This window comes from Danio aesculapii, chromosome 7 (assembly GCF_903798145.1).
Source record: "Danio aesculapii chromosome 7, fDanAes4.1, whole genome shotgun sequence".
NCBI classification, from domain to species: domain Eukaryota; kingdom Metazoa; phylum Chordata; class Actinopteri; order Cypriniformes; family Danionidae; genus Danio; species Danio aesculapii.
In genome coordinates this window covers 27,881,678-27,905,924 of record NC_079441.1, presented here as the reverse complement: position 1 = coordinate 27,905,924, position 24,247 = coordinate 27,881,678, and the positions used below count along the sequence as shown (strand labels likewise).

Genomic DNA, 24,247 nt, shown 5'->3' with positions numbered 1-24,247 from the left:
AAATGAGAGGAAAATACCAAACTCCCGCTACTTTTAAAAAGTAGATTCAGATTTTTATATGTTTTTAAATCCCATCCACACATCCTCACCCTCATTCATTTCTGACTTCAATACCTTATACTTCAAATATACAAAAACAAATGAAACTCATCAAGTAGACTACTCCCATTGGGATCATGAAGTAATGTGGACTATCAGTTCTGTTCAGATACCATGATGTTTGCCGTTCTCAAGAGGTTGAGAAAGGAAATGCAACCATCTAGAAAATGTTGGCGACGCAGCATTATACTGTAGCAAGAAGTACGGAATTAAACATTTATATAAATGTTTGAACAAGTATTAACACAAGTAGATTCATGATATGATTTAATATTTAATACAGGCTTATTTTAGGCGTTATTATAGGAATTATCAGGCATTATATAGGCATTATGTAGTTCAGCAAAATTTTAAAACAAAACAAAACGATTTCAAGAACAGACATTCTATTTGATGTCACAATTAGAACGTCAAAGTGGAATGTAAAGGCTTGACAGTGTAATTTAGCTTTTGTGGGTAGTTTGGAGTGACACAGTGCGTTTGTTTTATCATGGGTCAGCAAATTTCTTGTGTGAATATAGCGACAGAGACGGAGTGTGTGTACAGTTTCCCTCCAAGTACACCACTTCAGTCCAACAAAGACACGCCTCATCAGGTAAAACATCAGCTTGATGAGACCCGTGCTGTTACTTGTGAGGAAGATGGAGTATGGAAGGGGGTGAAGGAGCAAAAGAAGTCGAAGAAGAAATCGAGGTTTTGGAGGAAGCTGGCCTGTTTCCGCTTTTCACGCCCAAGAACTGGAAGGGGTGAAAAAGTGGAGCAGGTGGATAGTGAGAAGGTGAAGCAGTACACCAAAGCAGAACCTTGTACTGATGGTAAATCCCTTTATTTTGTGTTACTGGGTAAAAATTCAATAAAAATGATCACCTTAGCTTTAAGCTATTGTCTCTGTGAATATATGTATTTGTAAAAGGATTGAAAAAAAAGTTTCTGTGTGTTTTTATTTAAGTCAATGTTGAATGTATATTTCCTTCTTTAGATCAAACCTCTGTAGCGAACATCTCCTGCACTGTTGAGGATTATGATTACCAGCAAGCTTTTAACAGCCTTGAGGTTCTCCCCTCCACTGTTGACCTGCAAATCCAGCAGGAGGAAGAACCTTCTACTGATGGTAAATCACTATACCGTTTGTGTGTACTGAACTGAATCATTAAAAAAGATCATCATAGTGTTAAAAATTTGTGGAGTTCAAATGTTCAGATGTGCAGAGGTTTGTGTATCTGAACTCTTGAGTTTTGTCTCTTTTAATACTATATATGTATTATTTGTTGCAGTATTGAAATGTTTGTGTTTATTTATATAAATGTTAAATGTATATTTCCCTCTTTAGATCAAACTTTAGTGGAGACCACATGTAGTGAAGAGAGTTATGGTCCCCAGAACACTCCCAACTATAGCCTTGAGATTCCTTCCTCCGGTGTTGACCAGCAAATCCAGGAGCTTCCAGTTAATCTGTCAGAAGAAGAAACTGTGTGCCCTCTGGCAGAAGCCCCAAACCAGAACATGGTCTTGATTATTGGGAGTAAGTTCATTTTAATAATGGCTGCTTGATGCTTTCACTTTTTTAAGGAATAGATGTTTATGCATTATGTATAATGATATATAAAGTGGTAATAAAGTTTTACTTTTGCATTGTAGAATATGAATCTGTCTCTAAAACTAATTATATTTGAACAGACATGTGCTTGACCTACAACATGGGCGAGCTACTGGGAGAAGGAGGATTCGGTGCAGTATATACTGGTGTTCGTGCCAATGATGGTCTTCCGGTATGTTTATATCTATTTTTGCATCATCTACCTAACAAACTTTATTTATGTGTTATGCTTTGTCTTTTGTAACACAATTAGAGCCCTTGATAAATGGTCAACTTGACCAAACATGCTACAAATTTATGAATAGAATTTCAACAAAGACTAATAAATGGCCTGAAGTAATCCAGTGCTAACTGTCAAAATTCTGTTTTGTTTATCAGGTGGCAATCAAGTTTGCCAGAAAAGCGGAGGGCATGGAATATCTCTATGTTGTAAGTAGACTGTCGTCTCTATGTGATCTTCTCTAACTCTCTGTTTTTCTTTTTTTAACAATGTTAATCATAGACAGCAAACTATCTCTCAGTAAACAAATTATAAACTTGTTGTGCAAAGCACCTAAATGCATCCATCCTAAAAACTCTTTCCACTAGCCTGGCCTTCCAGAACTTGTACCTCTAGAAATCGGCCTGACACTCCTGGCAAATAAGGGTCCCAGCTCACCCAACATAATTGAGCTGCTGGATTGGCAGGAACTTCCCGACCATTATGTAATGGTCCTGCAGCGCCCTTCACCATGCCAGAGTCTGTTCAAACTTTTGGAGAGCTGTGGAAACATCTTTGAGGAAATGTTTGCACGGCATGTGATGCGGCAGGTAATCGAGGCAGCTGAGACCTGCTGCAGACGTGGAGTTCTCCACAGAGATATCAAGTTGGAGAACTTGTTAATAAACACAGACACCATGGATGTTACCCTCATTGACTTCGGCTGCGGGAACCTGTTTCACGAAACAGAGTACCACAGCTTTAGTGGTATGTACAGTATTAAAACTTTAGTTTCATGATGCACAAGCTGCTGAATACAGTAGAAACAAACTGTAGTGTTTCAGACATGCAAATCTCTTTCCTCCAGGCACAGAGATGTACTGCCCTCCTGAATTTTTTGAAACGGGCAAGTATTATGCACGGTCAGCAACTGTGTTTTCACTTGGAGTGCTGCTGTACACTATGGTGTGCGGATATATGCCGGACCACACTGATCTGGAAAAGATACAGCACTGGCTGTGGTATCTGCCATCCTTGTCAAGTGGTAAGAATTAAAAAATATTGTAACAATTATAAATCATACAAAAAAAGTGTTTTACAAAGCCACTTTGCACAGATATCCAAAATGCCATCAGTAAGTGTAAGGATGTTTAAAGTAATAGTCAAATATTATTCCTGTCTTTCAGAATGCAGCCATTTGATAAATGCCTGTCTACATCCTGATCCCAGAGAGAGGATACCTCTAGAGCAGATTCTCCTCCACGACTGGTTTACGGTACCCAAGATCCACAAAACCTGTTTCAAAATGTCTAATTCTGTTTTTCAGACAATAAACCTGATTTTGTTTCTGTTTTTGCTTTAGATCATGCCATCAGTCGTGGAGGATGAGCATCCTGTCCTGGCCACGCAGGAAGTGCTCTTTAGCCTGGCATGCTAAGCCTCACCACCCCTCCAGTCCTTTGCGTCTTGCAAGGCTGGAAAGCTCTGCTAACGTCTGGTGCCAGAGCTTGAGGCAGCAATATTTGTGTCTTGCGGTGTTGCTGCCAAAAATATATTGTTGAATTGAAATAAAATTGTGTCAATTGAACTGTTGTGTTTGTCAAATGGTTTTCCAATTTTTTGCTGAACTTTGATCTGCAGTTTGCATTAAGCCTAGTAAGACCATGATTAACTGGTACAGGTGTATTTAATAATGGAAGAAGCTAAAAAACACTCAGAATATTGTGGTCCTCCAGGAGCTGGATTGGACATAGTAAGTAAGTAATGTGTATTTATAAAGCGCATTTATTGTGTATGTCCATACACCCAAAGTGCTTCACAAACATGGGGGGGGGGTTTCTCCACACCACCACCAGTGTGCATCATACACTAGGATGATGCGATGGCAGCCGCAGGACAACGGTGCCAGTGCGCTCACCACACACCAGCTGTAGGTGGAGTGAAGAAACAGTGATATATACAGGCAATGCGGTTGATCGGGGATGATTGGAAGGCCATGATGGAGGGACGGTGGCCAGTTTACACCCCTACTCTTTACGAGAAGTGTCATGGAATTTATAATGATCACTGAGAGTCAGGACCTCGGTTTAACCTTTCATCCGAAAGACGACGCTCACTGACAGTATTGTGTCCCCTTTACTGTACTAGTGCATTAGGACTCACATAGCCTGCAAATTCAGCGTCTCCTGCTGGCCTCACTAACACCTCTTCCAACAGCACATAGTTTTCCCATGTGGTCTTCCATCCAGGAATTGACCAGGCTCAGCCCTGCGTAGCTTCAGTGAGTAACCGGTATTGGGCTGGAGGGTGATATGGCTGTGGCTGTGACATTTCTGAACTAAAAATATTTACAAGTGAGAAACTCTGCATTCTTCCCGATGCACTGGTTGCTGATTTGTGTCACTGAAAGAAACATGTCTTTAAAATGATGGAAGCATTGATCTATAGATAATTGAATATCTGCATCAGTACAACAACAACAAAAAGCATATTTGAAAGCATTAGCAGAATAATAAAAATAATTTAAAAATAGAAAGGAATGTGGTTGAGAACCAGTGCATTAAGCCATAGGGATGAGCCCTTCTAAAAGAAACGTAGTGACAATCTTTCAAGCCAAGATACTGTTTTTATTTCCTTCAGAAAACACAGGGAAAGGTGAGTTTGAGTATTCATGTATGTGGTAGAGCCGTGAAGTCTCTCATAAAATAAAACATTTGTAATGGTGTTACGTTTTAGTTGAAAACGTTTAACACAAAGGTCAGTTAATAAGTTGGCCACATAATGGATGCAATTGTCTGGTGTTTAGCTCAAACAGTGTGAGCATACCAACCATTTCTTTATTCATACATAAAATATTAAGTACTGTTCAAACATCTGTCTGTGTTATAACTGTTGTAGTTAGTCATCAACACATTGTACGGAGTTTATTTTGTTTCACGCGTTGTAACCTGGTTGTAAAATTCTCAATAACAGAATGTAAAACATTCTCCGTTTGCAGAAACAATGGCTGGGCTCTTCTACTGCCATCTGCTGGCGCCACACAAGTCTTAAAATCTTTCAATTTCTGTATGCATATTCCGTGCCAAATTATGACTTTACGTTTTTGATGTAACACGAAGGTTAAACAAAATAATGATAATTAATAAGGTTGGATGATATAATCTTTGCAACTATAAGACATTTCTCTTTCTTTTTATTTTAAAATGAAGGCTGTCTAAAGCTATAATAATATAATGCCAATTACCCTAAAAGTTCTCTTTAAAACAGAATTAGTTTTTTAAAAAATCTATAAAGTTATCAAATAAATGTATTTTTATTTTCCAAGTCGACGAGGAATTGAACGAGCAATGATTTATTATCATCGTAGGACTCGCAGGATAGGAGATTTATGTCCCTCTCGTGTTTCCGTAGCGCGATCGGTCTAAGATTGGGTTTTGAGGAAGTGCTCAGCCAGCGGGCAAATCACAAAGCAACAGCGGCGGCCCTACGGTTATTTTAAACAGAACATTCGCCTTCGCGCTGACAATACACTATGGCATATCAACTCTACAGAAACACGACGCTCGGAAACAGCCTACAGGAGAGTCTTGATGAACTTATTCAGGTGAGACTGCTGGATCTAAGAGATGTTATTTAGCCTGATTGCTAGCCAGCGCAGAATGATGCGATTTAGAGACTGTAGATAACGGGATAAAGACGACGACTTTATATTCAGTCATTCAGCCAAACCTTTAATGGTTTATCATTTTATATGTTAGTTTTAAATCTATTATTAGTTATCTATCTGTTTAGCAATTAAATGTAAAGTAACTGAGTGTTAGCAAACACCAGCTGTGTTTGAGACTGAGCTGCTTTTTATAACAGTCATGAATGAACTGCTCTAGTGAAGGATTTTTGTGTTTACTTGAGCTTTACGTGCAATTTGGGTCTAGTTTTGTTTTTAAATTGTCATATTTTAGAACATAAGAGTCTTATATTATTACAGAGGCAACATGTGTTGTTTATTACTAAACAACACAAAGTTTGTTTTGTGCTTTGTTAAATTACAAAGTTTGTTTATATCTAAACATATTGACTCTATAAGGTTAAAGACTAATGCAAGCAGGAAAGTCTTTTATTGTTTATTTTGACTTACTGAATACAATGAAGATTAAACTTGCACACAACTACATGCATCTTTCAATGAGGTAACTTTTCTCTTTCCACAGACTCAACAGATCACACCACAGTTAGCTCTCCAAGTGCTTTTACAGTTTGATAAAGCTATCAACACAGCGCTGGCCAACCGGGTCCGCAACAGGGTCAATTTTAGGGTGAGTCAAGTGAATTACTTATATTTTTAAAAGGAAAATTCTGAAATTGTTTTCTCAACATTGACTTGACATGTTTTGTTTAACACAAAAGGAGATATCCTGAGAAATCCTGGAAACCTGTGGTCATAGACTTCCATTTATATGATTTGTTTTTTCAACCATTAAAGTCATTGGTTAGAGGTTTCCAGCATTCTTCAGTATTCAGGATATCTGCGGGGTCTTAATGTCTTCAATCTCAAAAGCTAAATTTTAGGCCCTAAAAAGTCTTAAATCTACTGAAGTATTGTGTTGTAGATCTTAAATCATTTTATTACAGGCCTTAATTATCCTTTGTGCATGTATAGCTTACCCAGTCTGGCCATTCACAGTCAAAGAATCACCAACAATCTCAATAAAACTTTTTATTTAAAAATAGCATTTTAACCGCAATGGTTTAATTACTTTCCTTACAGTAACACTTGTTTAAAAGTTCTCCCTGTATATACTTCTAAGGAAACCGACATTACCTTATTGTTAGTGTATTATTAAATGTACTAAATTATTATCATGTTTTGATAGGGAAAGTGAAAGTCTTTTCCAACTCGGATATTTAAAAAAAAAAATCCTTAGCATTTAGTCTTGTATAAGTCTAAAATTTCAGTCATAATGCTGTTAAAAAGTCCTAAATTTAACTTGTTGAAACCTACAGAAACCCTGTTATACCTTCTTTTGTGTTCAGCCTAACTCAAACTGGTTTGGAACAAGTGAAGGGTGAGTAAATGATGACCGAATTTTCAGGTTAGGGTGAACTATTCCTTTACGAGGAATTTTCAGAATTGTATTATATTACAGCATTTGTCAGGATGTCTGAGATATTTAATAAGTTAATCTGGACTCAGTTGTTTACCAGTTAGTAGTGTGTTGTTCACACTTGATTTGATTAAATCAGACAGTCTTTCATCTGCTTGGTAAGCGCAGTTTATTTAAACAAGTGTCAACACTGCCTTTTAAACCCTAGTTGTCACTTAACAAGTAGACAGAGACCACTAAAATGATGGGTCTTGATTTGAATAAATTATGAAACCAACATGGAACAGAGAATTTGTCTAAACAAAAAAAAAAACAGGCAAGTAGATAACTTTAAAGCATAGATTCCTCATGTCTACCAGTTTTTTTTTCTCATTATATGTGCTGTGCAATGACCATTAAAATTTTATTGGCTCAGCAGCGATAGGAATAACGGCACTATAAATAAAGGGCATTGCATCTTTCAGTTACCGTTTCCCCCGTTACAACGCTTACAAGTTTACCGTTACTAACAATAAAATGCTTATCACTATAATTCAGAACACCAAAGTGGTTTTCATGCGAGTGGCGTCTCTCTCAGCCATAGAACCTCTCTTTCTCTGGTGTGTGTGTGTGTGGGTGGCTGCGGCGGGATACATAACCAACCAGAGATGATGATTGGTGTGTCTGTAATGTGGTGTAACTGAGAACATGATGATTGGCTTAGAGTACATTTCCATTGTTTGCCAATCACAGGCAGAGTAGTGCAGGTGTTTGCACATGCACAATCAGTCGCACACACCAACAACCAGGATTCAGAACTATGGCAAATCCAACAAGTTCAAAGGTAGCTTTTGCAAACTGGAAATATAAGCACTACTTTTCCCTCGTATCATGCAACTTATGCCCAGAAAAAAAAGAGTCTCTCTGCGTCAGTGACGAGTAATTGTGATCTAATGAAGCACCTCATGTTGTCACATGCCTACGCAGGTGATGACGTGAGCTCTACTGCCAAAGGAGGAGATGGTGCCACGACGTCAAAGAAAATAAAGCTTAATTTTTCTCCACCACAAACACTTATTGCTCAGACAGAATTAAACAAAATAATATCTAGATATATAGTTGAGGACATGCTGCTGTTGTCTTTCACATTGTCCCACAACACCATTAAAATAGTGTAGATTAGTGTACAAAGTTTTATTTATTTTATAGTCATTTGACGAATTAGATTTTTATTAAAGTAACACAATAGTTACTTTCCTTGGTAATTAGTTACTTTTATAATCATGTAACTCAGTTACTGTTTGTGAGAAGTGACTATTAACTATAATTAATTACTCTTTTAAAGGGACATGCCTAACACTGCTCATTAGAAGCAAAATAAGATCTGCAGCAGATCTTCATTAGTGTGTGATAGAGAAGTTTCCGGTACTGTTTTGACTATTTACACATTTACAAGCTCATCACAAGTGTTTGGATGATTAAAAGTACCATCACATGGACCAACATCAAACAATTAGCCCTGATAGATCAGTTGAGTCACAAAATAGACATTATAGATGCTGTTATGTTTTTGTGTCTTTAGGTATGGCTTTAAATAACATCATAAATGTGAAGTAAACCAGGACTTGGTGTATCATTATCTATTTTGGTACAGACCAAAATCACTGCCATTTAACTGAACATAAAGTGTAAAAATCACTCCTCTTTGCTTCATTTGCAGGGATCTCTGAACACATACAGGTTCTGTGATAACGTCTGGACGTTTGTTTTGAATGACGTTGAATTCCGGGAAGTGACAGATCTGGTCAAGGTGGACAAAGTGAAAATTGTAGCATGTGATGGCAAAAGTAAGATAGAAAAATGTTGATTTATTATTTTCTGCTTTGACATACTTTGAGGTATTGTAAAGAAATCCATCTAATCCTGTGTGTTTCTGTTTCATAGACACTGGGTCTAATGCAGCAGAGTGAAATCATGGGGGAGGACGAAAACGGAATAGAATTGCTGGTTGATGGGAAAGGTGAAAAGAATTGAAGACGGGGCACACAGCAAGGAGGACTGTGTATATATTATTTATTACAAGAAACAGTTCTCCAGCCTTCATACATTAACCTGCTCAGTGGAGGACTGACACGCGTATGGAGCACACAAGGCCTTGGATGTCACATGAAAGTTTTCTTTTTATAAATAAATATATATAATTTTCATAGAAATGCCAATTCTTTTCAGTTTGTTACTATTTAGCGTATTCTCTAATAAACTTGTTTTAAAGGTTTTTGCTTGCTGTTGTTATGGAGAATGTTTTTAAAAGTTTTCTTCCAAATTAACAGGACTATAGAGCTGGATTGGAATCATAATTTCCAAAATCATACACACCGCCACTTAATGTCCACTACTAGCTGTCACCTGAATTTATTGATGAAACAATCTCCCGGTGCTAAAAACTGAACATTATTCACAACTTTATTACCTGTTATTCATAGGGTTGGGTAATGAAACCCGGTGCCGTTATCGGCATATGAATTTCACGGCCTAATTTTGGTGCCACAGGTGCTGAAACAAGGATGTAAGAAGCATCAAGGGGTACATCAAAGGCACGCACAGGTACGTGTCACCCCATCTCGAAGTGAAGTTTTATAAATTAATTTCTAGAGGAGCACATGATACGATTGAGCACGGCTGGCTTCTCATTCGTAATCAGTAATAATCCAATCAGATTGATCCAAGTTTACAATAAATAGAACAATTTCACTTCTCTTCGATTTTGTAAGAATCCCCTCTTTCACTCCATCTCCTCCTTTTCCTCCCTTTTTCAGAGGGAGCTCTCGATACTTACCTGATCTCGATCCCCTTTATATGCTTATTGACCAGGTGGGAGACTTGGGCTCAATTATCTGTGAGCTCAGGGTTCTCTCCTGGGACAGCATGCCAAATCTGTTAAAGCCAAGCATATCGTGTGGGCAGTGGGTTGCACAATCGCCTTACAGCAAGAAGATCGCTGGTTCGAACCTCGGCTGGATCAATTGGCATTTCGGTGTGGAGTTTGCATGTTCTCCCGGTGTTTGCATGGGTTTTCTCCGGGTGCTCTCGTATCCCACACAAGTCCAAGGACATGCGCTATAGGTGAATTGGGAAGGCAAAATTGTCCATAGTGTATGTGTGTGAATGGGTATGCATGCATGCATGGATGGTTGCTGCTGGAAGAGCATCCGCTGTGTAAAACATGCTGGATAAGTTGGTTGTTCATTCCACTGTGGTGACCCCAGATTAATAAAGGGACCAAGCCAAAATGAAATGAAATATTTAAGTGTGAACTCTTGACACATTTAAATTCTAAACAACTTTGAGGGAGTCCGTTTTGTAGCTCAAAAGCATCCGTTTTATCACCAGTATCATTTTAAAAGTATTGATTTAGCATTGGTATCCAAATAACTCCAAACAATACCCAACCCTAGTTATATCCTTGGCAATAACGTTTTGAATAAGGTTCATTTTGGTCCACCGATAATTTTGCTTCACTGACACCAGCTAAAATCTCCTTTACTGTTCTACAAAAAAGTCACCTAGATCTTGGATGGCCTAAGGGTGAGTAAATTAACTAACATTTTTGGGTTATTGGGTTATATAAATTCTACCTTTATATAAAGCAAAATCATTTGAATAGATTAAACTGTGTAGGAGTTTTTGCTCATAATTTAATGATTCTGAACTTTAAATTAGGCAGAATTATCAGAAGTGCAATTTTAAAAATGCAATTTTTTATAAATTCCTTAATTTCTTATCTGTCAAGCATAGGAACGGCTTGGTGTTAGCCACCTTTTTTCATTCTAAGCCATCCGGAAACGGTTTTATAATTTTAAAATCAATTGTGGAAAAAATAGTTAATAGCAGACTGCATTTTGTCAACTGTTTGACGGTGACCTGAATATTGGAACACGAGTGATTATGCTACCCTGTCCTATTCACAGCTAAGCCCTGCATTTCTGTTTCCTAATACATTCCAAGTCATGACCTAACCATGTGTTTTTTTATTTAGCATTAGAGCCATTTTTGGTTTGACTTTTACCCAAAGTAGATTTACCTTCAATCACCATTTATTAAATCTCCTGCATTAAAGAGCATCACTCATAGGGCAACTCCATTAAGCCTGATTACACACACACACACATACAGACCGTCGCTGAGTAAGGGGGTCTTTGTGTCAGCCTCATACTATTCACATCTCTCTGTATATTAATCAGTCTTTGCTGTGGGATGCTGAAAGTGGACATCAGTGTTTTCAGCTGTTGCTCATTTTGTCTGCTGGTCATGGAGGCTCATAGAGACTGGATAGTAATGGCTGGACTATAGGAGAAGTTTTGTTATTGATATGGATAGCAGGGGCTTTGGAGCGAAAAAGGCCAAAGAGGGCTCCTTTAAGCGTGCCTCTATTAAACGCACATCCTCTGGCTCTCAGAAGGTAAGAGACCTCAACAAACTTCTGAATTTTACTCAATTTTTCTTCTACTGCAATTGACAGAGTTGATTTGAGTCCCGACTGGGTCAGTTGGCATTTCTGTGTGGAGTTTACATGTTCTCCTCGTGTTGGTGTGGGTTTCCTCCGGGTGCCCCGGTTTCCCCCACAGTCCAAAGACATTTGGTATGGGTGAATTGAATAAGCTAAATTGGCCGTAGTGTATGTGTGTGAATGAGAAAGTGTAAGAATGTTTCCCGATACTGGGTTGCAGCTGGAAAGGCATGCGCTGTGTAAAACATATGCTATATGAGTTGGCGGTTCATTCCGCTGTGGCGACCACTGATGAATAAAGGGATTAAGCTGAAGGAAAATGAATGAATTTGAGTTGGTTTAGAAACTAGATCGAATTAAATAATGCTTGAGAGCCACTTCATATTTAGGATTCTTGGCCCTCTGTCCTGTTTAAAACAATCTATAAATTGTTGTGGGTCCCCTGTAATCTAATGTTTTGGCTCACAGGAATTATTCAATCTCTTAGAACTTTTGTTTTAGCATTTTGTGTGTCTCTCTTTTCTGAAACAGTTCAGAAAATTGAATGCTCTTCAAGTGTATTGGTACAATATGTTTTGCAGAGTACTGTGTCCCCAGGACTGGAGTTGAGATTTACTGAGTTTGGTTAGGAATGGCTAATACTAAAGTGACTTCATCTCATGCAATGAATATTGAATCTGCTCTAACCGAAGTGTTGAAGTTTTGACCGGTTTTGCACTGTAAGATGCACGCACTTGCCATTTTATTAGGTACAACTGGTACAGAGTTTGATCCCTTTGCCTTCAGAATGTTGCTGGATGGAACTTTTTCTTATGAAGGGCCAAAAACCAAACTTGATTTAGGGTGGTGAGCCAAAGGTATTACATTAAAGTTGCCAAGGTAATTTACTAATTTATTATTATTTAAAAAAGTAAATGTGTGTGTGTGTGTGCGTGTGTGTATATATATATGTATATATATATATATATATATATATATATATATATATATATATATATATATATATATATATATACTCTTACAGTAAAAGCAAACATCTCATTTATACCATAATGGAGTTCGATGCATTGTCTTCTATCTGTCAAGTAACAGTATTTAAATTACATTTCTTTTTACAAAATCTGATTCATTTAATTGAAACATTTCATGCTTTTTGTAGTTCAACAGTTTAATAAACAATCAAACAAATAGTTATGTAAACTTAGAACTGACGATCTCTGTTGAAGGCATTTGCCCCAACCTTTCCCATCATTTCCCATCCTCTTCTCAGATGGGATGGTGGGCCAAATCAAAGGTTACCATGGGCTAACCTACGGGCCCTAGCTTGGGCATCTCTGATTTAGATGTTCCTGGTCCATTCCTTACACAATGGCATCAGCAGAGTTGTTGAAGATTTGTCAGTTGCACATGCCAGTCTCCCATTGCACCATACCCAATAGGAAGCACTGAGGGAAACAAAGAGAGAAAGTCTTTACCTCTTAACCTTATGAAACCTACATACATACATCTTATTTGATATAATCAAAATAAACAAAACTTAAATTCTCTTCTCAATAATAGCATTAGAAATGTCATGTTCAAACTTCTTATTTTAGCAATCGATACAACAAACCTATGCTGAATTCGAATTTAGATGAAGTCACATGACACATTTAAAGTTGGTCACACAACTAAGGAGAAGTGAGGGTCATGCTGAGTCTGACAACTCAAGAAATCACACACCCGATGAGGACTTTCTATACTTATAGAAGTAATATAATATAATTGTTGTGTATAATACTATGATATAAAACAATGCAGATGGTGCAAAATTCTCCTGGCTGGTTAAAATTTGCAAGAAATCTGCAGCAATTAAAAAAATGTGCAAGCTCCTCTAAATTTTCTGTTATTTGCTTGATTTTGTGTTAAATTCAGAAATCACAGAATCACTCAATTCTGGAGGGACTACTGAACACATCAGCTGCCTGTTTTTTTCTTTTTTAGTATAGGTCAAGGAAACTCAGCCTTTTAGTCAGTGAAGGTCAGGGGAAAGTCATGGAATTTGGGTTAGAGTGGAAGCCCTGCACATCCCTAAAGTGCTGTACTGGATTGAGATCTGGTGACTGTGTAGGTTATTTAAGTTTATAACTCGCTTTCATGTTTAAAAAAACGTATTGAGATTTGAGCTAGGGCTGGACAATTAATCTAAAAGTATTCAAAATCGAAATTTAGAACCTATAATCGATCAATTTTCCAGGACGATTTTTTCAATTACTTTCCCTACGTGTCACATGACCCCGCTCTGTTAAAGGCTATGGCTGATTTCTTCTACTTTGGCCACTTTGCTGCCACATTTGATCTCTGGTCAAGTAGGACGATGCACTCTTTCTAGAACATTACTTTGCACTACATTGACGATGATTAGAAGCTGTGCCAGAGATGCCTTTAGAAAACTTGTCAGTAAACTATGAGGGCAAAAAAAGTTTTAAATAAATAAAATAATCATTTATTAAGCATAATCAAGTTAAAATGTTCAATTAATCGAGATTTAGATTTTAGGCCATATCGCCCAGCCCTAAATTAGGGTTAGAATTACTGCTGGTTAGACCTAAACTGCATTTTGTTGCCTTGTACTTGTACATGTGTAATGCCAATAAAGTTGAATCTAATCTAATCTAATCTAAATTGAGCTGTTTGGAGTTAGCCATCATAAGAAGAGTACACTGTGGTCAAAAAGAGTGGAGATGGTCAGAACAAAATGTGCTAAGAAAATTTCCCCTTCAGTTTGCTGTTATTAATGTGCTGCTCTTCTGCTGCTGTAGCACATCTGCTTCAAGGTTTTATGTGTTGTGTGTTCAGAGAGGCTCTCCTGCAGACCACAGTTGTTGTTCGAATTACTGTAGACTTTCTGTCAGCTTGAACTAGTCTGGTCTGACCGCAACAAGGCCTACATAACTGCTGCTCACTGGATATTTTATTTTATGACCATTTTCCTGCAAATCCTATAGACTTTTGTGTGTGTGAATCCCTGCAGATAAGCAGTTTCTGAAACACTCTGACCTGCCTGTCTGGCATCAACAATCAAGCCATGTTTAAAGTCACTTAAATCACCTTTCTTCCTTATTTTAATGCTCCAATTGAACTTCATTAGATCTTCTTGACCACATCTCTAGATGAATTGCCTGCTAAGTGATTGGCTAATAGCCTTGATATGCAGTTGAACCCAAATATTTCTGTTGGTTTTTTCGTTCGATTTTTGGATGGTCAGATATGTGTGTGTAAACTCATTTCCTGAGTGCACTGATTCTTACAGTGATCCTGATCTCTGAATGTGTGTTGCACACATGCACACACATATGTACAGTACAAAACCTATTTTTTTCTTCAGCATTGTCCTCTAATCTCTGATAATGGCCCAGTAAAGAGCACTGGCCCTGGTGGCTTAAACCGCTGTTCTCTCTAATTCTCAATCTTATGTGATTAATGCAGAGTTCTGTGGAAAGAGTCCAAACGCAAGTGGACAAAAGCACACTTTAGTGGGCTTACAATGGACCTCAAATGATTTCAAATCAGCTTGTGTTTTCAAGGGATAGGAAAACAATGTACTGGAGTTTATGAAAATGCATGGCTGCATTAAAAATTCCAGCACTTGCATGATTTACATGACCTTCCATTTCTGTAAATGGACTAAAACCTTTTATCCTTGTCTTTACAAAAACGCTTATGCAAATTGACATGGTAACACAATGTTTGTTAACTAACAGAACTAACAGACTTGAACACTTGAATGGTAAAGATTATAGCAAATAATCCCTACTTAAATAACCACTATTATCAATATCAGTCTATAAAAATAATAGTAATAATACAACTTTTGGGGTAAGCATATTTTTTTCTTCAGTAGAAATGGCTGGTTAAATCTGAACAAGGACTAAATCACTTTTGCAAGCAAATTGTGTTGCGTTGTAGTATAGTGCCTGTTGTATTTTTCTTTCTTGTAAACATCATAAAAATGCTAGTCTTCATTTACTACTGGCAGACAGAGTTGATTTGCTTTTTGCTTGATTTGCTTAGATGAGGATTATCTGAGCTGAGCTTCTCACAGAGCTCCTTTATGTAGCTGCTCACGGGGTAGACATGTGTTAATGTGAGAGCTTTGAGGGACTAAATTGTAATTATGGATCAGCGGGAGCAGATTTTTCTGGTTTTCTATTTCTGTTTAATTTACCAGTCAATCTGTTTTAGGAAGCTCATCTGAGGACATACTGGTTATGTTTCTGTGTGCACCTTTATTTCGATAACAGCTTCAGAGAGATCAAGAGTAAAATATTGATATTTTTATATTAACTGCATCTATCCATTTTCTGAATTGGTATGTTTGGTGAATAATTTGTGTAAGATTGAAAATGTGGTGGGTCATTCGCTGTGGCGACCCCTAATAAATGAGGGACTAAGCAGAAGGAAAATGAATGAACATTGAACAGCACAGTGTGAATAGTAAGAGTCTTTTTACTGAGCTTTGTGGTACTCCCACAGGCCCGTAGCCAGCTTGGTGAAAGAGCTGGGGTTTTTTTCTCAAAAAGTCAACCTTTTTGCAGTTATATACCTAATTTTTTTTAATTATGAGATTTAAACACATTTTAAACACTATTTTTAGCTGGATTAGCTTGTCGGATGGTCATCATAACCACACTTTTTCATGTACCAAAAATATTTCCTAAATATATAATAAAAATAATAAAAAAATACTTATTTTTAAAATACAAATTTATTACATCATATACCATTAAAAATGAAACCGTATTAAATTAAAACTATTGTCCTTTATTAGGTAAATTATAAATAACAAACTGGCCAGCATACTCAAATTTCCTCAGTCAGAATTTGAGTTTGAATAATAATTACAAAAAAAAAATAATAAGGGTAATGTAGAGCTTCACAATTTTTCTAGTCGCTCGTAAAAAGGTGCATTTTGAAAATTCATGGATAACAATAATTGTATTTAAATTCACTTTAATTTTATGGGTTTCTGGTGGATTATTTTCACTATTTATCATGGCATAGCACTAAAAATAGGACAAAAGAGCTCATTTATGGGACACATTCTGGAGCTTTGTCAGTGAGGGGCGGGTCTTTCGAACTACCCAAACCCCCCTTGGCTACGGGCCTGTTCCAATAAGCATGATTTAACAGTGTCATTGCATTTCAACTAATGGCAAGATCATTTTCGAACCTATTTAGAAGAATGTTGTGGTTGATAATATCAAATGCAGAACTAAGGTCCAGTAACACTCATAGAGGGATGAAAAGAGCCCATCACTATTAACTCTAATGTGAATTATTTCAGTAAATCCTCACTGGAATTCTTTACAAATACCATTTTTATCTATAATACAATTATTCTGCAAAATAATTATTTTATTTGTACCTATTCGACCAACTAATGTGCAAATTCACCTCTGTAAATTAACATACATTTTTCTATGACCAAACCATTTAGGATTTGAGAGAAATGAAGCTCTAAAATGATAAAATCCAAAGATGTCAAAAGCTGACGCCAGATGTCTGAACACAAATCTCACATGTACTTGGGACAGAGCCAGATTATGTTTCAGCGATACTGCTCTTTGTGAATGAGAGCACTTATGCTTTATTTGGTTTCAGTATGGGGTTATTTTTGCTATGGCGCAGATCACCTTTCCCAAACAGTTACTTATTCACTGTTTCCAAAATAATAATTTAATGGCAAGACTTTAGTATCTTTCATGTTGATTTCATCTTTCCCTAGTTTGCCTCAACAAACATCAAGAAGAGGTGTAAAGGGGTTAATGGGTGAGATTAGCATGTTGACCAATAGAACAGATTAGAGAACCCCTTGGTCTTAGACTGGGCTTTAGTTTGTGTTGTTCCAGTGTATCGGTCATGAGGTTCGAGTAGGATTATCTTCAGCACTAGTCATGGGACTCTGAGACCAGGGTCAAGACACGTGGTCAAGGGCAAAATAAAGACCACTGCACCATGAATGAAGGCCACTGGCTGTTGAAGGAGACTAGAGGAAGACTTCATGACAAGCCTGGCTTCATGTAAGCCTTTGGTCTCTCTGTTTAACTTCAAGGGTAAGTTCTAGAGTAGTATTTTGCTTTGCTGAGAGCTTGTTCTATTATAGACTTTTTTTTCTGTGATAAGATATTGGCAGTTTTTTTGGTATAATATTTCTATAAGTAATCTTGTTCTAAACAAACAACATAGGCTGATTTCCAAATATGTGACATTTTTATGTTTCAAATATTATTGTGCTAAATACCATATGCAATTAAAAAGGTTTGCATTTATTTATAGAAAAAAATGATTGTGAGTGGAAAAGCAATATTACATATGTACTGTATATGGCTGTGCACTGACCTAGAAGAACTGTTTTCATAATTTTAATATGACTTAAGGGATTTCATTTACCTAGAGTGCTTTACAGCTACATTCACCATAGCTCACTCCAGATATACTTTATGCACACTAACACACATATCTATCTATCTATCTATCTATCTATCTATCTATCTATCTATCTATCTATCTATCTATCTATCTATCTATCTATCTATCTATCTATCTATCTATCTATCTATCTATCTATCTATCTATCTATCTATCTATCTATCTATCTATCTATCTATCTATCTATCTATCTATCTATCTATCTATCTATCTATCTATCTATCTATCTATCTGTATATCTATCTGTATATCTATGTGTGTATACATTACTGCTGTGATTTTATTTCCTTTCTCGTCAGTAGTCAGAAATATGTTAAACAGATGAGCCACAGAACAGCTTGTTCAGTTTTGTAGCTACTGAAATGGATTACAAAAGAGATTAAAGCATAGGTATTATGTGGAAGAGGCATTTCCATCTGCAGTAAGTGAGAACAAATATACTGAATTTTCCTGTTTCGTGTCTTGCAGGCTCAGAGGGCATGGATTGAAAGGACATTTCTAAAAAGAGAGTGCAATCATATATTCCCCAGCAAAGAGCCCAACAAGTTAGTAGCAATGTTTTAATTTTATTGTCCATATTCCTGGGGTATGAATAATTTTGGGATTGATTGTGTATATACAGTATATAGATAATTACTAAAACTATAATCACTGAAAGACATGCTGAATGACAAACAACATGCTTGTAGATTAAAACACAATATCGTTTTTAAACTACACTTAAAAATGACCTTTGCTGCTTGTTCAAACTACTTGTTTAAAATAAGCTGAAAGAATACATTTCTTTAGTTTTTTGGGGGGACAATTTAATTGTTTTATGTTTAATCATTTAAATTCGTAAAAATCTATATGTTGACTTAATTTCTTCCTGTTGTCCTAACATAAATCAATTGTGTGGAGCCCAGCATTTTTAACAGTGTATGAACATTCTCGATTAATCCGCATTAAAGAAAAAGTTGACAAACTGTTTATAAAACATGCGCTGATGGTTAATAGTGCTTTTTCCTTCTTTGCTAACTCTGTTAGATGCTGTTGCGGTCAGCTGGTTAACCAACATGTGGCTATTCTTCCCGGTTCCACCAATAAGAATGCGGAAGAAGGTCAGGGGGTGCAGATTGAGCCCCCACAAGAGAAATGGTCGGTTGCGAAGCACACACAAGCCATGCCCACTGATTCATATGGCATCATTGAGTTCCAGGGAGGAGGTCATATCAACAAGGCCATGGTATGTTTTTCAGACAAACATACAATTCAATTGTTTTTCATTGCAAGTAAAGTTATTAATGTACTTTAGAATCAGCCAAAAATCTCTTAACATTTGATCAATTAAAATCTTATCATCACTTTCTTTCTTCTTATTAGTATATCCGTGTGTCCTACGATACGAAACCAGATAACCTTCTGCATCTGATGGTGAAAGACTGGCAACTAGAGCTGCCCACCCTGCTGATCTCTGTGCACGGCGGCCTGCAGAACTTTGACCTGCAGCCCAAACTCAAGCAAGTGTTCGGAAAGGGTCTGATAAAAGCAGCGGTCACCACTGGGGCCTGGATCTTCACCGGGGGAGTTAGTACAGGTGGGTGTTTGACTATTCAAACTGTCAGTAATCCTTTTATTTGTGCATTCCATTGGAATCTGTCTAAATAATTGACTGTCTACGCTGTGTATCAAATATCTTCAAACCCATTTTGTTTGCCTTATATTGATATTGTTTTTGACCTAATTATCTTGGTTTCTTGTGTTTATATGGGTATTGATTACATTCACATTGGTTACCATGACAGCAATATTGTGTTGGCATGACTGTGCCAAACAGCAATTAACAATATGACAACAGGTTGCCATTGCACTGCAATAATAATGCTTTATGAGGGACATGATGACCATTATGTCAACCCATACTGTGAATTTGAGCGTTCATTTTAAAGTGAACATACACCAGTGAGCAGTGAGAACTAGGCACAGTACAATAACCGTTTTCAAGGTTTAGAAAGGTCAAGGTTTTAAAACCGCCAACATTTGCTGTTAAACCGTTCCAACAGTCCAGAATAAATTATATTGTGTTCAGTAAGGGAAAAGTTGTTGTTTTTCACCCAGACATTTAAAATGAATATGTTTTAGAACAGTGATTACAATACTGTGAAACTGTGATATTTTTATCCAAGGTTATCAAACCATCAGAATCTTATACCAGCCCATCCCTAGTGAGAACACACAACCAAAACAGTGGGCAGCCATTTGCTGTGGTGCTTAGGAGAAATTGTGTGTCCAGTGCCCTGATTAGAGTCACCCGACTGTCATGAGTATTGAAGATGAAAGTAATGTTGAGCATGTAAACCTACTTTCCAGGCCTCAAAAGCAACAATGCTGGTGAGAGTATAACATTTACCCCCCATGAATCTCCTGGTGGGTTTCGGCACCTACATAACCGATCTGTTTCTACTTGCCCTGCTTGAAGAAGGATGGTTATCGCAACAATAAAACCTTGTTTCTGTGAAAAAGTCTAATGGAGATTTTTAGCAAATTAAATGAATAGTTAACTCAAAAACGTTATCACCATTAGCTCAAACTCAAGTGGTTCTAAACTTTGATGACTTCCTTTCCACTATTGAACACAAAGCAATATATTAGTTCTAGAGAATGTGTAATGATGTTCTAGCTATGGTCATCCATAGAAGGAACAAAAACACCATGGAAGTCAGTGTCTGTTGCTTTCCAACCGTCTTCAAAATATTTTCTTTTGTGTTCAGCAGAAAAATGGGTTACACTTTACAATAACAGTACATGAATAATGATGTTTTAATATGTGAACAAAACATTACTTCATTATGAACTAATGATGAGTTAATGCATGTGCTAATCATGAACTAACTTTAACTACAACATGAGTCACTTGAGTTCATGTGTGAATAACAGCTACCTTAATTACTTGTTAGTACCTGTGTATGTTAATGTATAATTATATCATGACTTTACTTGGAGGGGCACATCATCATTAACCCATTGTAACTACTTAGGAACTCCTTATGCACATCCGTCTAGTACGTTTACACTGAAACCATAGAAAAGGGTTCAGTCAACATCAACATGAACAGTTTAAACACAGGAGTTCATGAGTAGTTAAAGATGAGTTGATGATGTGCCCCTCCAAGTAAAGTCATGACATAATTATACATTAACAGCTTGTGACCTCATGTTGGTTACGTTAAGCTTAAACTTAAATGTTAATTAATACATTAACTAATAAACGTGTACTAATAAGTAATTAAGGTAGCCCTATTCACACATGAACTCTTGTGACACATGTTGTAGTTAAAGGTAGTTCATGATTAGTGCATGCATTAACTCATCACAAGGCCCACAAGGAATCTGCACGCGCAGAATTCAGCAGATTTTTAGCCCATCATTAATTCTGTTTATTTACTTGAGTAAATGTGTGTAAATCTATATTTATTCCTTTTTTTAATTAATTACAGTAATATTATTGACTAATATGAAAATGTTCATCTGATTTATGTGCAATGCAGTTTGTTCAGTAATATTTTCTGTCTTTTAGTAGATATGAGAGACTTGCTTAGTTTACCAAATAAAGTGAATCTAATTGGATTTGCATTATAAACAATAAATAAAAGTTAAAAGATATTATTTTTTATTTCACATATTAAGGTTTTAGTTATGATACTCCCAAAATAATTCCGCTGAAATCCACAGATTTTTACCAAAATTCTCTGCAGAAATAGCAAAAAAATGTCTGCAGATTCCGTCTGGCCCTACTCATCACCAGCTCATATTGAAGTAATTTTTAATTTGCATATTAACACATCATTATTTATGTACTGTTATGGTAAAGTGTTACAGAAGATTGTAACTCAAACAGGTTTAAAAAAGTAGAGGGTGATAAAATTGACAGAATTTTTATTTTTGGGGGGTGAACTATCCTTTTATTGTAGCTTTTGAAATTGATTCATAAAATAGTTTCATTTTAAATATTACAGGTTTCTATTCAAATTCAGATGTAAAAATTGGATTTGGTTAGTCTGAACAAGACTTCAATGAAGTGTAATTAAAATAAGAAGGACTAACTTACATCATTTAAGTGGTCATCTGTTCCCATATCAGCTGCTAAATCATTTGCTTTCCTGTTGAGTAATAAACTCAGTATGACTCCACCACACGACACATTAATGATTTAACATTTAATTTCTCTTTTCACATATCAAAGGAGTGATTCGTCATGTAGGAGACGCATTGAAGGACCACTCCTCCAAGTCTCGTGGGAAGGTGTGCGCCATCGGTATCGCACCATGGGGTATCGTGGAAAATAAAGAGGATTTGATTGGACGAGATGTAAGTCACCTGTTTGATTTCACAAGACAGCATATATTAAGTTTAATATGATGATGTTTGATGGTGTTCAGTAATGCACCTCACACGGGTGATTGGGCTTGACAAACCACCTGTAAGAGATGCACTCTTCTCCTCTCCATATGCACCAGACATTTTTTTTATTAGCACCCTGTAATTTTTTCCATTAAAAAAACCTAAGACTTAGTTATAGCAGTGTTTCTCAACCACGTTCCAGGAGGACCACCAGCTCTGTTCATTTGCCATGTCTCCTTAACCAAACAATTCAGATCATCAGCTCATTAGCAGAGACTAAAAGACCTGTAATGGGTGTGACAGACAAAGAGACATCCAAGCATTTATATTCTGTGCTTCTACTCTTTCATAGTTTGAAGTGCTTCTTTTATCCTTACTTGTAAATCGCTTTGGATAAAAGTGTCTGCTAAATTAGTAAATGTTTGAGTAATTCTAGCCGTGTTTTTGCATTTACCAGGTGACACGACCCTACCAAACCATGTCCAATCCCCTCAGCAAACTTTCCGTGCTTAACAACAGCCATTCTCACTTCATTCTGGCTGACAACGGCACTCACGGAAAGTATGGCGCTGAGGTGCGTCTGCGCAGGCAGCTGGAGAAACACATCTCTCTGCAGAAGATCAACACACGTAAGTCAATTCAGAGAACAACCACTAGTAGCTAAAAAAAGAGAAACAAACACTGTTGGAGTTCATCAGTGTTGCTCCAATGATGGAAAGCCCAGTTTGTGACCTCCTGGGTTTCCCTTTGTCATCCTATGCCTGCCGTTCCTGATGAGGCTGGGACAGCAAAGGGAGGTTCAGATGTCGACCTGTACTACAGTCAATACAACCATCTTAATATTGCTTAAACACATCTATTCATGTTGGAGCACTGCTAGTTTTGTGCTTTGATGTATATGAGTTTGTTTGATGTCTGTTTGGACAGGTCTGGGTCAGGGGGTCCCTTTGGTGTGTCTGATTCTCGAAGGCGGGCCGAATGTAATCTCCATTGTGCTGGAGAGTCTGCGAGAGGATCCTCCTGTGCCTGTGGTGGTGTGTGACGGCAGTGGGCGAGCATCTGATATAATTTCATTCGCTCACAAATACTCCGAGGAGGATGGGTGAGGAAAATATTAGTGATTATTTGAGTGATTTAATGAATCTTAAAGGTACAATTCTGGAAATGCTTTTTTCTAAGGTAGAATAGAACAGAATTGTTGTACTGACAGGTAGCTGAATAAACACATTTGTGACTTTTATATTAAAACCCCTTTTATACCTCTAGATTTAAAAACGCTTGTTATTTTGCAGGTTGGTTAATGACAGTGTTAGAGACCAGCTTCTAGTAACCATACAGAAGACGTTCAATTATAACCGTAATCAAGCACAGCAGATTTATCTCATGGTGATGGAGTGCATGAAGAAACGAGAGCTGGTAAGTAAAAAAAAAAGAATAACAAAATAGGAAAGATATGTTCCATATTTTACCCTATTTTACTTTTTATGTGCTGTATATTTATGATTAACATTTTGCTTGATTATGTCATGCAGATGTGATAATAAACATGACTCTTGATCATTCATTTGGACTCATTTTTTTCATTATTATTCTCTTATTCATGTTCTTTTTTTCGTGTCATGAATCTCAAAAGATCCATCTCAACTTTTTCATTGTTTCCATGTCATTGCATTGAATGTTATTGTCCTTCATGTACATATAGACATGAAATTTCCTTGAGACCCTGAGACATGTGAAGAGCATGTTTTAACTATGAGAACATTTAAAAACGTAATAAAGTTTTAGCGTCTTTACTGTACTGTGTGGTAATTTATCTTAACTGTTTTTATGTTTAAGAAATTAGTATAGTGATAAAACATATATTGTAAATATGTTGTGAATCACTGTGCAAACTTTGTATAATGTAATACATA

The 24,247-nt window shown here is 36.8% G+C and overlaps 3 protein-coding genes across 3 annotated transcripts; all 3 read left to right on the top strand.

Annotated features, from left to right (window-relative positions):
• The first annotated feature begins 589 nt into the window (after positions 1 to 589).
• On the top strand, positions 590 to 3,340 carry LOC130232804 (serine/threonine-protein kinase pim-1-like). Its single transcript, XM_056462789.1, has 9 exons — positions 590 to 914; positions 1,049 to 1,210; positions 1,430 to 1,621; positions 1,777 to 1,868; positions 2,075 to 2,125; positions 2,285 to 2,663; positions 2,764 to 2,940; positions 3,083 to 3,171; positions 3,259 to 3,340. The coding sequence occupies exons 1-9, from the start codon at positions 590 to 592 to the stop codon at positions 3,331 to 3,333; spliced, it is 1,542 nt and encodes a 513-aa protein (XP_056318764.1). The 3' UTR covers positions 3,334 to 3,340.
• Positions 3,341 to 5,320: 1,980 nt separating this feature from the next.
• Positions 5,321 to 9,251, top strand: gtf2a2 (general transcription factor IIA, 2). Its single transcript, XM_056462830.1, has 4 exons — positions 5,321 to 5,499; positions 6,104 to 6,208; positions 8,697 to 8,823; positions 8,921 to 9,251. Exons 1-4 carry the CDS (start codon positions 5,428 to 5,430, stop codon positions 8,944 to 8,946), a joined length of 330 nt encoding a protein of 109 aa, XP_056318805.1. The 5' UTR covers positions 5,321 to 5,427; the 3' UTR covers positions 8,947 to 9,251.
• Positions 9,252 to 19,116: 9,865 nt separating this feature from the next.
• LOC130232847 (transient receptor potential cation channel subfamily M member 1-like) lies at positions 19,117 to 23,780 on the top strand. Its single transcript, XM_056462829.1, has 6 exons — positions 19,117 to 19,179; positions 19,317 to 19,530; positions 22,177 to 22,301; positions 22,792 to 22,963; positions 23,262 to 23,436; positions 23,627 to 23,780. The coding sequence occupies exons 1-6, from the start codon at positions 19,117 to 19,119 to the stop codon at positions 23,778 to 23,780; spliced, it is 903 nt and encodes a 300-aa protein (XP_056318804.1).
• Positions 23,781 to 24,247: the final 467 nt, after the last annotated feature.